We start from the raw sequence: 15,399 nt of genomic DNA on the forward strand, positions 1-15,399 counted from the left end.
CTCATTTACTAATGGTACTCCTATCAAAAACAATCAGCAGTCTGAGGGGCGAGGTGAGCCGTCATCCGCTATATTGTGAGGTGAAAATGAGCTTTTCCAGCTGGAACGTGTGATATGATTAGCAGGTCTGCGTCTCATTAGAATGCACGGCCACGCGCTGAAAGTAGAGCTCAGCTTTACATGATACTGCACAAACTGATGCCTTTAAATAAGCCCCTTGCTTTAATGTTGGTATTATTAATGTGCAATGGCAACTCGAATAATGATTTATACCGTCACGTTTTTTTTAATCTCTGAGGATTTCACATCTATGAATACATGGTCTTTTTCTTCTTTATAGAGAAATCCCCAAAAGATAGTCTAACGCTGTTTTCCAAGACAAAGGGGTGACCCTCTAAAGAGCCAGCTATTTGAAACGAAGTTGGGATTTTTCTATTCGTCTTAGTGTCGATAAGAGGAAGGTGAAAGATCTGCTTCAAAGAGTGGATAATTAATTCATGTCATAAACAAAGGCAAAGAAGCTTTTCATTATACTCTGACAAAGGTGGCCTTCATTTACATGTAGATGTGATATCAAGCGTTATTTAAATTTTGATAAGGGGGGGGTGATGATTTTCAAACAAACCACATAGCCTTTAAGCTTTTACAAACACATACGTCGTCTTTACCATGGCTGAGCCGGTCTTGAATGTAAGTGTAAGCAATCCCGTGTATAATGGATGAGTAATGTCTTGGTGTGTGACTACGGCTGCGTGTACATGCCGGGGTCAAGAGAGTGCATGGTAACTGTATTCACGGGGGACGTGGAGGCCATTAGGCCCCCTTGTGTCTGGCAAAGTGACCTTTGACCGTAAAGATGTAGAGTGGGGCCATACTGACTCAGACAGCGAGAGGATCGCTTTACAGCTGGATGCCAATCTTAAACCCACTCACATCGCAGAGGGAACCAAAACCTTTCCCATGGATTTATGGACATAAATCAAGCGCTTGCCCTGTCCTCGCCTACGACGCGCTGAGGTGTCCTCTTACACGGCCTCACTCGACGTCTTCCCACTCTGCCAGGGGAAATCCCATTCCTGGCATTAGTGCTGCTCCACGTCCTTCTTTTCCCTGGGTAATTACGACGGTGGGAGTGTTTGTCTGTGGAACAGCTTCAAAAATCAACTACAGAGCCCCGGGGCGTCACATGACTCAGTTTGTTTAAACTGCCATGTTGGCAGGAGAAGCTTCTGCAAACACGAATGCTGCCAAGGGCCAGTAATGGCACAGGTGCTTTTCACATAGTACAGAAACAGCTGGAGCAGACATTGTTCCAGACCTGAAATATCTTTCTGATAACCCTTCACTAACCCAACACTGGAGATGGTTAGAAATCAGAATAAAACAGGTCAAATATATAAGATATTAAACCTACTAAGCGATTGTCCACCTCTGCTCTTTCGCGGTCTATTTTGGCATCCTGGGACCTAACAACTACCCACCATTTTCACTTCACAGCCACTGAAGGCAGATTTCAGCTGATCCAGTACATTTGTGATCAGAGGGTAAATACGGCTAAACCTGCAGTGAAGAGACTCAGTGACTGACATTAGCTCAAATGAGTTCAGTTCATCAATTCACGTGAGCCACTTGTAGAAAACAGTGGGCCAGAGAGACATCTGGGACAGTTATGAGTATGTTGACGAGAGGAAATGGGGGTCACAGCAAATGGCAATTACCCATGCAGAAGGCAGTTGAGCACAATTAAAACTAATGAGCCTTCAGCCCTAAAAAGCTGCACAGGAGTTAGAGATTTTCTGCCACATGTAATCCAGATGGAAGAGAACAGCCATTACTGAACTAAGACTTTAAATTCACATTATACTGTGCCTCTGAAAGATGTGAACTATTCAAGTGAGTCATCACTGACCGGCAAATGACAGGGAAACCAATCACACACACACACACACACTCTTCACTGTTCACAGTGTTCCATAATGAAATCAGAGGGACAGACAAGTAACCGCACTGAAGGATGGTCCCGGATGAATGGATGGATGATTGGGGGAAGATGGATGGACAAATGGACAGACTTACTGGGAGGGAAGGAGGGACAGTAACCGGGGGGGGGAGAGACACAGGACAATGTGAACACCAACACCCACCATGGTGGTGCTGGTCACAGCTTGTCTGTCCCGGCGAGGGCTGAGCTGTCTGGGAGGGAGACTCCAGCTCCTCCACCAGGGGAGGGCTGGTGTTGAGTTGGCCAACAGGAGGGGGCCATGGTAGGTCCTTGATCACTTTAATCTCTACTGCAAGTGGTCCCCCAAGTCACCAGAAGAGAGGTGGAGGGAAGGAGAGGACGGAAACAAGAGGCATAAATGGACGACGACAGAGGGCGTGAAGACAAGGGAACAATGACAGAAAATAGAGGGAAGAAAGAGAGAAAAGAAAGAAGGGGGTAAGTGAGGAACAGCGTAAGAGTATGCAGTGCCAGCATCGTGGAAGAGAGCTGGTTTACAGTATATTCTGATCCAAGAATCAGCAGCAGCTGTAAAGTAGAGAAGGAGAGAATACAACAGGACTGAAAAAGGAAGATTCGTTAGTGATAAAGACAGGTGGGGTGGTGATAGCTGGTTCCACTTTGCAGATCAAATGAGGAAAGAACTTGGGGCTTGAAGTTAGAAGAGGGCTTGAGTTAGTGAAATGCTACTGAACATCAAATTCACTGAAGAAATGTTGGTCTTAATCGATTCATCCATTTTTAATTGTCTACTAAACTCATCGCAAAATATTTTGATAATCAATTAATCAATAAAAGTCTCTCTAAAAGTCTCTTTTTTAGCCTCTTTTTCAGCTTTGTTTGCTCCATATAACAAAAGGAATCATTAAAACTAAATCATTTTGGTTTCTGGACAAAACAAAACATTGGAGAACAACATCATCATTTCGTGATCACATATGGACCAAACAACAAACGAAAAAAATGAATTGAGAAAATAATCTGTGCTTGGCCTTGTCGTCCTTCCCCTCTCCGTTACCCCACATCTTCAGAAAAAAAATACACAACGTGCCCCATAGGTAAAAAAAATGAATAATATAAAGCTGCTGGAGCAGTGTGTTGTTATTTTTAGTGCACACCTTCAGAGAAAATAATGCATAGGATGCAGAGAATATCTCCCACTGGAACAAACCTCAGTAGAATCCATCCTGATGATGGACACTCGGGCAGGCTTTGTCCCTTAAATAATGTCCAGCCAGCATATTACCCTCAGTGAATTGAACGCTCTTGCAAAAGCATCCATCATTGAGGAAGAGCCACATGTTAAATAGCGGAGGACACTTAAGACATGAGACGGAGAAGGGACTTGAAACCAAGGCTAATGAAGTCACGTTGTCAGTAGTAGTGTTTGGATAGCTCTTGCACTGCATATGCGATTATATGTTTATTATTGTTGTTGACATTGTTTTAGTATCAAAACAGGAGAACAATACAATGTCACTGTCCATGGTACTAGTGAGGGTGAGAGTAAGGAAAGGACATTGTTTAGAGTTACAGTTCAGGCTGGTTATTGCTTATAATGGAAGACAAAGAAGAAGAATAAAAACACAATGACAGTCCTGAGAGTACAATGGATCTGCTATTCTTAATAAATTAAAAAGAAACCTGATTAAACTGATTAAAAATTGGCAACAGAAGCTCTTCAGTTGATCACTTTGACAGCTATACGAGTCACAGCAGTCATGTAAGGGCAGCGGCGGCCTCACGAGACTCAACAGCATGTTTACAAACAGGAGCAACAGCAAAATGGCAACAGCAGATTGGCAGAAGTTAATTAAGCAGCACACGAGGCTTAGGGGCACGACGATAAGTTGCTAGAGACATTCGTTAAACAAAGGTTGCGTATCAGAAATCTGGCTCTTGTTTTTTGTCCTTTTGCTCATTATGCTTCGTTATGATAGGATGTGTGTTTTTTTTTGCTGTGTAATTAACAGGAAATGTCTTGCTATTATGTCAATATCCAAACATCGAGTTTTAACTCAACTAAATGGCAATTATTTTGTCAGATCTGTAAAGTCGCATTTTTGATTCAGCGCGGTGTCTGCTCGTCTAAAGCGAGGTAAGTGCTACTTCAGCTGCCTATAATAAAAAGACGGGAGCCGCATTCATGACCGTGAGTGTGCCACTATCTTTTATTGGGCTGGTGTACGGTCTGCTTTTCAGTGGGAGGATGAACATAATTTGATTGACTTGCCTGTCCATAACCCGGCGAGGAATTGCAGCGCGGTGGTTTCGAAATACATGCTAATGAGAAGCAATATCTGCAAAGATGAAGGGGAAAAGCTGGAGAATATTTGGTCTGACAAGCAATTAAATAGCCGGGGCTACCGTGTCAGGGGGCTTATCGGGGGAAAGGTGGCTGGAAGGAGAAGCCGTTTGCTGCCTATACTAATGGGGGAAAAGTGTGGGGTGGTGGCGCAGCGGGGATTGGAGACAGAAGGTCACAAACTCTGGAAGATAATATAACTTCCTCTAGTTTGGGGTGAAGTGAGGGACTCTCTTCCTATGAGATTAAAAGCCTAATACTCATTTCACATTGCAGATTAGTGTGTAATTGTTCGGGGAGCAGAAGGCTGCCTGCACTCCGCAGAGTCACTGTGAGGAAGACGAGATGATGCGGGCGAGTGTGGATCAGATTTGCTTGGTTTCACAGTTGAATAATTACATTAAGCTACTGTGGAAATCGAGGTAAGCGGATCCAGTTTTGTTTTTTTTTTGTTGCAAAATTGGGGCGAATGGAACTCACTCTCAAAAGGATTCAAAAATTCTGCCCTTTCCGGAGACCCTCCTTAATAACCGTGGAGTCTGCATGTGATGTTGTGAAATGGACGAGACAATATTTACGCCAAGAAGTGTTGTCCAAGCAGTACACCGGTAAACACACTGGAGCTTATTTACACATCAGCCCTGAAGGTTTTTGTCGCGCTGCCTCCAAGATTTTCATACTTTCATCTACATCACACGACCATCTGTGAAACATACAAACAATATTAATAACCATGTAATCGGCTGATTATCAGCCACATTATAATTTCAAGATTGGAGGTGAAAGTCCGGATGAAAACACCAATCTGGAGGCTCTGATTCTGACTATTGCAATTAATGATTACAGTGCACATACGTTTGTCCTTCCCTGAATGTGACCACAAAGAGCCTAATGACTATTTCTAAGGGAAGCTGAAATAAGTCCAAAGATGACTGTATCTTTGCCATTTTATCTGATTACATTTGGATCAATACACTATCTCTTAAATGGATTATCCTCAATCCATATTAGTACACGATACCTGCCGTCCACTATGAATGAATCCAAATCAATGAAACATCGGTCACTCAAGTTAACCACACAAAAATCTCTTCCTTGTGCCGGTCAACATTCTCTGGATCTGCAGGATACTCGGCAGCATTTCACCTGGATTTAACACAGCACATTTGATGATGAGGTTTCAGTAAACTGGACTATAATAAACGATCCATGATTTGAAAGCTTGAATCTTTGAAAAATGGCCACCTGTTCCCTTTTGTTTTCTCAAAATTAAAGTTTACCTCCCCTTTGTTGTGACCAGGAGGAGCACATCTATTTTTTAAAGCTGGGTATTCGTTTACCTCGGCTTTTCATTAGCCCATGCGACTTCATCCCTGTAAACAGTTGCGGCGCCATAAATCACCAGCGACGCTTGTTTTCCACCGACGCCGTTTAATTTGGTTCTGCTTAATCTGGTTGGCTAATTGCATGCAAATTCACAACAAGCCCGGAGATTGTGATGTTTGTGCCACACGTTTCGAGCCAAAAAGCGCAGGGAAAACAAAAGCAGCCTCCTTTGAAGATGCGTTAGTTCCATCGCTACACCCGAATCATTACAGATAACCACCGTGGAACGCTCTGGGAGGAAGCGAAATGCCACCTCATAATTCTCTGCATATGGTATCTGTCACATTATTCGGCCCAGCTCTCTTTCAAAGCACAGATCTGTTTGTTTGTATTGAAAAAAAAAAAGATAGTGGCACAGGAATGACATGAGATGACAGCTGGGCTCCTTTTCCTTCCTCTCTTAAAAAGAGAAAGAAGTGAGAGATAGGTGAGTGACGGCTGGCCAGCGGGAGCTTCTGGAGGGCTTGCTGGCGACGCGTCTCTTCGATACTTTGTGAGGCAGGTGTACAGTGCAGCTGTGCGCGACCAATGTGTGCGAGTGTGATAACGCCCGCGGCGGTGCCCAGAGAAAGACGGCATGACACAAAGACGCTCGAGAAAGAGGGCAGTCGGGAAAGGTTATCGGGAAAGGAGTCGCAGGAGAGGACAGGAGGACGCCAGAACAGGCAGACAGCAGTTGGGAAAACCTGAATCACACCATGGCACACACAAAACAGCTGGTGCCAATAACCACTGCAGGACTGTAACAAAACCAGGTGTTTATTTTAGGACATGAGCCTTGAATTTCTGGGTCGTTAAGTCAATGAAGATTCATTTAAAAAGAAACCATAATGCTCCGCAACACCAAAGGGAGAAACTTCAGACAGCACCCACTGTAATCGTCCCTGTTAAATGCACGGCACCCCGCTGGCCAGGAGCCAGAAGAAAGGAGTTACTAACAGGTACCAGAGGGCAAAGAGATTAGGTAACAATAGCTCTTGATCCCCCTTCCTGCTGTGATGAGGTTCATATTTCCGACGGTGGCGTGTCCGTGTCTGGGTGTCTGTGAGTGAGCGTGCCACATGCAGAGCGACAAAGCGCGCAGGATTAAAACGGACGCACGCGCGAGCGAGCGCACTTTCCACTGCCCTTGCATGTGAGCGTCTTCATGTGGTCATATTCTAATGTGTATTCCTCACTCTTCACCTTCAGGATCATCCATCAACCTACACTCAACAGACGAGAGGGAGGCGGGACAGAGGCGGGACAGAGGCTGTGACAAGTGTGTGTGTGTGTTCTTTCGAAAAAAACAGCGAGGGATGAGTGATTAACCGAACCGCAAATACACAGCCACCAACATGCACCTTAACAAGGCAGGGTATTTACATTCCATTGCATACCTGTCAGGATAGAGGCGAGCAGTGAATAATAACGCCAGACCATGTTGTATAGAGGTGAGAATGCAGGCAGCCATGGGGACAACTGAGGGAAAAGTAGCTGTAGCCATGAGCATTAGTCTGCTGTCCCTTTCCCTGTCATTAATGAAGACAAATAGTCTGCAGATTGCATTATTGTGTTATCCCATGGAGGGAGGGCATAGGCACTACTCTGTACTTTATTTATTCCCCCTTTTCTTTTTACAAACACTGCACGGTTTAGTGAGGTTATACATCTTTTTTTTTTTTTCATTATCTGTTAATACTTATTTTGCAGACGTTTTGATGTGCCACATAATTGTTGGGATGTAAAACCACGAGTGTTTTGAGCATCGCTGAAATCCAGCCTTGTGAACAGCGTCATTAGTCATTGATATTACACAGCCATAAAGAGCTTCAGAAAACTATAGAAACATAAAGGAGCAAAAATGGCCCAGCAAATGGTGCAGTATAGAGCCGAGTATAAATGAAGCTGTCTGCCGACACAAGTGGCTGAAACGGCAACGGGAGAACATTTTAAATCACTGATTTCACTGCCGAGCCGTTAATGCGTTTCCTGTTCAGCCATGTGCAACAGGCTATGACTTGAAGGGTAAACACCATGTTGTAAATTAGTGTAATAATGGTATCATCCATTGCAGACAGCCAAAGTTAAAACAAAACAGATCCTAAAAACATACAGTTTAGGAAATATGACGTGCAAATTCTCTTGCAAATATGTGGTTTAGAAATGACTTTTTTTTCTTTTTCATAAACAGATTAATATACTCACATGTTCTTATTTGTTCCTATACAAACAATGGCTTCATTCACATTAAGCCATGGAGAATAAGAACTTATAAGGTCTCCAAATACTAAAAGGAGATAAAATAAAGTAAGACTCGTCATAGTTCGTATACCAAACATACAGATGATCTTTTTATATTTTCCTTCAAATCAATTTCACAAACATGATGCACGAACCTAAGCCAACAATGAAGCAAAGAGTAGCGTTATCAAAATGAATCTGCTTTTTAAGCAATTGTTTAAAAACCAAACAGCATTTGCATATCTCCCCGAGGGGAACTGCGCAGCACCTACACCTGCGTCATAAGAAAATAAAGACATGGAAATCTAATTTTCTATGTCATGGGACACTTTAGATTAAGATTAAGCGAACAGCAAACTGACAATTTACCCCGAGCTGACTCTTAAAAGTGATGCAGGACGGATTTCTGAAGCGGACACAACAGCGCTGTCAGCAGTCCTAAAGAACTGCTTCAGAAATGGACTTAACCGCTGAGGCACTGTGTGCTTTCTTGACATTTGAGGTAAGCTGGTTGCAAAGATCAAAGCCTCAGGTGCAGGTGCACAAAGTCCAACCTTGAAAGACGGGGTAACTTTCTGTAAGCCTCTTGATGTCTGGATCTGAGGCCGATCAACAAAACCAACAAGGTCTGTCCCCGAGACGTGTTTCACATCTTTATTCTTTTTTTCCCCGTCTTCCAAATAGTGTGGGCGGGGGGGGAATTATTGCTGCCCAAATAGAGGATGTGCATTAAATCAAAGTCCCTTTTTGGCCTGCACCTTTCTCCTTTGAAAGACAATTTAAGGACTTAGCTCTTCCAATTCCCAGCCAACGCGTTGACATCCAAAGGAAATTAAATTAATCATCATCAAAAGAGGGACACTGCCTGTAAAGGGGAGTCGAAAGAGGGACGCGTTAGTAAACAGCATCCGAAACAACCTCCTCTGAGTGCTGCTTGACAGAAAAATAATGAAGGGGAGAGGAAAAGCGATTAAGAGAGCAGCATCCCTTATTTAACTAATCAGTGGCGGAGGAAGAACAGTGTGACTCCTATGAGAATGACACCTGAGTGCCTACATTATACAAGAAAGCAAGAAAAAAAGAAAGAACATTGTGTCTATAGACGCGTATATTATATGTGCAGTATGAATGAGTTGGAGCAGAGCTTGTCCAAACAAGAGTAAGCTCTGTGTAAATCAGGACGGCTGCCACAGATGACAAGATGTTCACTTAGTGGAAGGTATTAGACTGGTATGCTCATTATAGATAAGCATCAGTATACACCAAACCTTTTTCTTTTTTTTTAATGCTTCTTTCACAAATAACATTCACAAGCTTTCTTCCCTTTGATGCCACATAAAGAGATTTAACACACATTTAAGATTATATCTTCTATACAACTACAGCGAAGACCATGTCAGTGTCATCTCTGCTCTCTGACCTCTACTACTGCGGCTCATCTCATCAATTAAAAAACTGCCTTTTCCCTAAGGTTTCAGATATTGTATTGATCAAGGAAGTTTTAGACATGTGGGACACTGTGGCTTAGTGGGTAGGTGAGGCACTTAACCCAAACAGGATAGATGTGTGATAGACAGGAAAGGGCTGCATATAAAGTACGCTAAAAATATATGTATGAATGAGCACTTTGAGTAAAGCCCTTCATAACTTCATAAATACAGGTCATAGAAAGTTAAATCCACCACCTGATCTCCACTTCCCAAACGTGTTCATCAGTGATTAAATAGATCTCACTTTATCTATCTACAGATATCCATTTGCCTTTATTAAAATACCATTTCATGTTCAGCACACGGATGGAGGATAAAAATTAACAAGTCTATAAAGCTCAATTTAAAAACTCATTTTTTTTTAAAAGGCATTGTTCAAGTGACTATAATTAAAAAAAGGAAATGTAACCGTCTCGATTTAATGATCCTGATGTTACTGTGCACTTTCCAATTCAAGACTTTGTGCATCTTAAACCAAATAGAAGAAGTAGAGTGGATATTTAAAGTGTGATTATTTTCCTTTTTTCTTTGTATTTCATGCCTTGAAGGTAATATTCCCCAATCAACACTGAGGAAATGTCTCGGTAAGACTCTACATGTGCTCATTGTTTGATTGGTGTGTTTGTTTAGTCTCTTTATGGAGAAGGGAAATGTCACGACAGCTTTGTAATACAGACGTCACATGGACAGTTTTAGGTTTGTGAGCAATACATCCCCAAAGATGAAGGTCTTTTTTTATACGTCGTGTTAATTATTCTCAGCCCACAGCACGCTCACAGGGAGGAGTGAACACATATTCACTCACTCTCACGTGGCTCCCACCCTCCTCCCCCCCCATCACCCCTTCGCCTGACACCACTTGTAACACTTGGTGTGTCCACTAAAATCCTGATTTGAGTCTCCACAGTGACGGTGCCATTTTTAGCACACTGGATAATCACAACTGTAGCATCTTGATAATGTCATCCGAATCAAGAAACGGCTCAAATCAAGCTGATTTTGCCTCTGGAGTGGGTGAAGTGACCTTTTCCTCAATCTACTGCTAGACTTTATGATGACATTACATTGTTTTTTTTATCATTAGTACTGAGGATTTAAGATAGAAATTCACCCCCAAACCACAAGGGTCTGTGTGACCTTTAAGGTTCAGACATCACTTTCACAATGTGAACATGAAAGAAGTTAAAAACAAAAAACAAAAACACAGACAGACATGAGACACTCCCCCAGCCCCGTCTCCAGTGGTACCTGTTAGGGATTTAGAGGTGGAGTCCTTTCTTCTGTGGGGATCTGATCCAGTGCCACTTACAGAGCCCTCGTAGCTAATGCAGTCATAACAAAGCAGAGCTGTTCAAGGATAAAAAAAAAGAAAAAATATAAAGAGAAAGGGGCTTTTTTAATCACTTAAAAGGCTTGATGTTTCTTTTCTTTCTTTCTTTCTTTTTTTTAATTTGGGGTGCATATTTATAGTCCAAAGCCATGTTCTTTCCAGGAACAGCCCTGTTTGATGTTATGGCTGTGTTAGCCATGCTAAAGCTCCCACAACACAGTGACTACCTGCACCTACATGCACCTGCACAACCAATCATGCCTTCCCCCCCAAGCAGCAGATATCATCTTAGTTTGAACAGACAGCAGCTGGATCGAAACAGCACACAGTATATGCTGGACACCTGCAAGTGAACTAAGCAGGTGTTTGAACACAGGCGGAAAAAAGAAGAAGAAGAACAAGAAGAAGAAGGAGGAGGTACGTAGTTTAAAGCAGCAGCGGAAACATTAAACCTGTCAGAAGCCATAAGCAAATAGGTTAGAGCTGGAAAACAGTCACCTGGATTAGTTAAGCAGAAAAGAAAGATATATTTGTTAAAACATTTGAGATTGAAATGAAAAAAATGCAGTCCTGGCTACACTGAATTTGAACATGGGTAGATTCAAAGTCTTGAAACAGAAACATGGGTATGCAACAGCTATTTCCATTTAAATTAGGATGAAGAAAGCTAATTTACTGTCTGTCAAAAACAGTTGAACTTAAATACATCATGTAAGACAAGTAAAGTGGGAATGCATAGACTTGTTTAACTTAAATCTTCTTAAGTCGTATATTATCTGATGTGATTATGTCGAAATCATGGGTATCTTGGTGTAATAAAGTTCAGTCGTCTCTTGTCTCTGCACTGGTTGTCATACCTGCAAATGCTTTGGAAATCCTCTCCTTCTTCCACTCCCAGGGCTGGTCATACTCTTCGGGGGGTCGCTCGTCGTCCTGGGGCAGCCGACTTTCCCTTGGGCAGCGCGGGTGCTCAGGGTCCGTGTCTCCGCCGTTCTCCGTCGGCTCGTATGGCGTGTCGTACAGAGGGAGCTGCCTCGCGGATCCTTCTTTAGGCCCTCGTCCACCGGATCGGATTTCTACAATCGAGGAGAATGACCGGTCATTAAGAGGATTTACCACCGTAAATGCACTTTAGGAGACACTAAAACAACACACGTTGTAATGGTGAATGTGATAATATTTAATAATAATTTCTGAGTTTTTTTTATAAACTCAGAAAGCAAAACTACCCGCTTTCATGGCAGGTACAATTAACGATAAGTAGGATTGCTATAGTGGGCAAAAGTGAAAATTAAAGTCAAACAATTTATTTAAATAATACACATGTGAATACAGTTAGACACTTTCTATGAGTTTTAATGGTGACATACAACAGACACAGATGCTGGTAAGCAGGTCTGTCAACGAGGTGTTTAATGTATGCTGGGAACTCTCACACTCGTGTTGTATCTCAAGTGCAAATCTCACTCAGCTGAGGTAGCGTGGAAGCAGGAAGGGGCCTCTTACATGAGGAGGCAGTTTACTGTTCCTGAACTAATGACAGAAGGAAGAAGCAGAGACACCAGCAGAGCTGCAGTGAGGAGAGAGGAGGCAGGTCGGAGATGGAAACACACTGAACACCACCCAAAAAAAAAAATTGCCTTGCCTCAAGCTATACATGCCTGCTCTGTCAGAACTGAAGTATGACTGAACACCACACTCATCAGTGAGCGTCTCTCTCTCAAACCAACAGCAGTTGAATGGAGGGTAAACATTTAAATTAATTTGGAACACCAAACACCAAACAGTACTAAAAAATAAATTGCTTCTCAGTGTGAGTACCCAAGCAGTTTTCAATACAGCACTTAGTACTTCAAAAATACAGTAGGGACGTAAGTTAATGTCGAAAATCCCACCGCAGTCACTAAAGACCACAATAATCGTAGCAATCAAGTCGAATCATTTAATATTATTAAAAAGCAAACAAACAAACAATATTGTTGTTACAGCCTCAACACCACTGGGGCTAAAACTGTCGCCGATATTTCTTGGTGGGCTCACATCCACGAGAAGATTCCACACAGAACTTTACAACCTCAGACATGGGAGGCGAGAGATTTCTCAACGGTCTCAAAAGCAGCTACTTGACGAGACGTGACACTCATCTGAAGATAGAGAGCGAGAGAGCAGGGCAAGAAAAGAAATCATTGGAGCGGACAGTTACTAGACTCTCAACATGGTGTGCTTTTTATCGGTTATAGTGGTAGGGAAAATACAAATGATGGGCATGATGGTGGTGATTTGTTCCACGATATACCCTGAATCTCATTTTCCTGCATGCTGGTTTGTGCATAGATCAAGCTGTGTCACTGCTGTCTATATACTGTGTGTTTAGTCATAAACCTTTAACACCTAACCCTTAAAATGTCCGCCTTGTTTCTTTGTCTCTCGATGTGCAAAAACAGGTCAAGAAAATTGGAAACTATGCAGACGTGTTCGTCCCACTCTCTCCTCTCTGGCGACAAAGACTCTGATTCTCCAGCTTCATGAAACGGCACAAGTGAAATTACGGTAATAATAACCAACTTCTCAGCTTTCAGAAACCGTTGGAATGTTTCTGATAGCACAAAACGTCACGCACCTACAGTAATGCAAAGTGCGCGTGTGCGAACGCGTCGTCAGCGCATCTCATATCAGGCGTTATATTTAAGGATGCTGCAAAATGACATATAGAAGAGCTGGCTGCCGGTTTGTGGTCCTTTTGTTACCATTTCAGAGAGGTTTTCTGAATGAAATTCTTCCCTCAAATACAAAAAATAAAATTGAATTCCTTCTTTTCTCCATGTGGAGACCAGACTCCTAATGAAGCATCATGCCCTTATGGAATCTCCTCTCCTCCTCCTCCTCCTCCTCCTCCTCCTCCCTTTACTGCTTCCTCCTCTTCCCGTCTTCAATCTCCCTCTACTCGAATGAAGTTGTTAGCAGCATGCACCCTTCCTCCTGGGCCACATGAAGCTGTTAGCGGCCAGCGCCACCATAGTGCAATGCAATGTGAAGAGAATGAAATATTATGCCACACTACTGCATAATTGCCTCTCAGCCCAAGGGAGCTCTTGCGGAAAAATGAGCAATGCGAACAGCCTAATGGAGCTACCCGCTGGTGGTGGTGGAGGTGAAGGAAGAGGGGGTGGAGTGAGGTGAGGCTGCCAGGTCTGGTATCTCAGCATAATCTTGCATTAGGCAAACTTGTAGTCTTTGATCTTAGCAGTTAAAAGACTCGGTATTACGAGATGCTGACATGATGAGGTCCTATCTCCCCTGCAGAAGAACAAATAGCTGTAGAAAGGGCTGATAGAGTCAAACGGAGGTTGCTCATATGGGGTAAAATGGGGGATGGGGTATTACTGGTGAGGTGGTGAGTAAAACATCAGGGAAGTAACAGTTAATTGGATGCACGCTGCCTTGGATTAACTGCTGCAGTGGATTGAGACTTCTGCTCCTGCAGATAGGAACCTCATTGGCCTCTTTCCCTTCCTCCTCCTGCTACTCTCTGGTTTGCTTCAGTGTTTCCTTCCCTCCTCCCTCTGACAGCTCCTTTTAAAAGCATGCTTGGTAAACCAGGTGGGGACACATCTGTCTAGGCAAATTGCAGTGATTGGCATGGCAGTGGGGTTTGCATGTTGCAACGCAGCTGCAGTCTATCTTCCACCTTTGACCTCTACCCTCTGTTTAGGGTGGGAGGTCGTGCACCACACCCTCCCCCTCGATGGACTTTGTACCTCCCCGGATGTCGGAGTTCCTGTCCAGATGCTGCACTTCCTTTTCTTTTGCCTTTTGCCCTTCATTTGGTCTTTACAACCCCCCCCACCCCCCCAAAAAAAGCAAAATGTTATTTACCAGTTTTACTCTGTCTTTTTTTAACAGTTTTATGACATTTGGTGCGACTAAAATCAGTACACTATCCATTTAAAGTGCTGAATGTTTTAAGTATTTTAAGCACCTGTGAATCTACTCTAAATCACTAAAAGGTTTTGGCTGCTCTTGCTCTCAAAGGGATATTCAACAGTCATATATATATATATATATATATAGCAGCAGCAGCAGCAGCAGGGGACAGTGGAGCAGACTGTTGTGAACAAAACAGCTGCTTTTGAGCCCAGAACCAATTCTCCTTAATGAGACTGACTGTCATAAAAGTAGGGCTGGGCAACATTCTGATATTATATCTATATCGGGACATTAGACAAGATATTGTCTTAGATTTTAGATATCGACATATCGTGATAAGGTATCTGTGACAATCATTATATTAGGTAAATATGTGAAATACACTACAGATTATAAATTAAATAACTATATATATACACATATGTATATATATATATACATATATATATATATATATATATATATATATATATACATACACACATATATATAAGATTCCAATAATTCCCATGGAAGGTTTCGTATTTGGAAGATTTCCAAAATTCCACGAGTAAAGTTCCCATGGAAAGTTTCTCAAATTTACTGAGGATTTTCAGCCCCTTTGCAACCCTTATTGGGATGTAGCTTAACATTATCCAGATATTATTTATAAGCCATATGTCCCAGCCTTACCTTTAAGCTTGATTTATATTGTGATATTGATCAACATCAAATAAGAAAGTATATATTCAAGATA

General features: G+C 42.5%; 1 protein-coding gene across 3 annotated transcripts in view; it reads right to left on the reverse strand.

The window, feature by feature from the left end:
* The window catches only part of zgc:158464 (uncharacterized protein LOC791139 homolog), a 92,171-nt gene that overhangs the window by 13,339 nt on the left and 63,433 nt on the right, over positions 1–15,399 (reverse strand). The window contains exons 3-4 of one of the 3 annotated variants that reach the window (XM_058628930.1): positions 11,594–11,812; positions 2,145–2,291 (exon numbers count right to left, since the gene is read on the reverse strand). In XM_058628930.1, the coding sequence (XP_058484913.1) occupies positions 2,145–2,291; positions 11,594–11,812 (366 nt within the window). Of the gene's footprint in view, positions 1–2,144; positions 2,292–10,654; positions 10,754–11,593; positions 11,813–15,399 lie in introns of all 3 variants that reach the window. The other 2 variants (XM_058628931.1, XM_058628932.1) reach the window with 2 other exon arrangements.

This window comes from Solea solea, chromosome 5 (genome assembly GCF_958295425.1).
Source record: "Solea solea chromosome 5, fSolSol10.1, whole genome shotgun sequence".
In the NCBI taxonomy this organism is placed as follows: Eukaryota; Metazoa; Chordata; class Actinopteri; order Pleuronectiformes; family Soleidae; genus Solea; species Solea solea.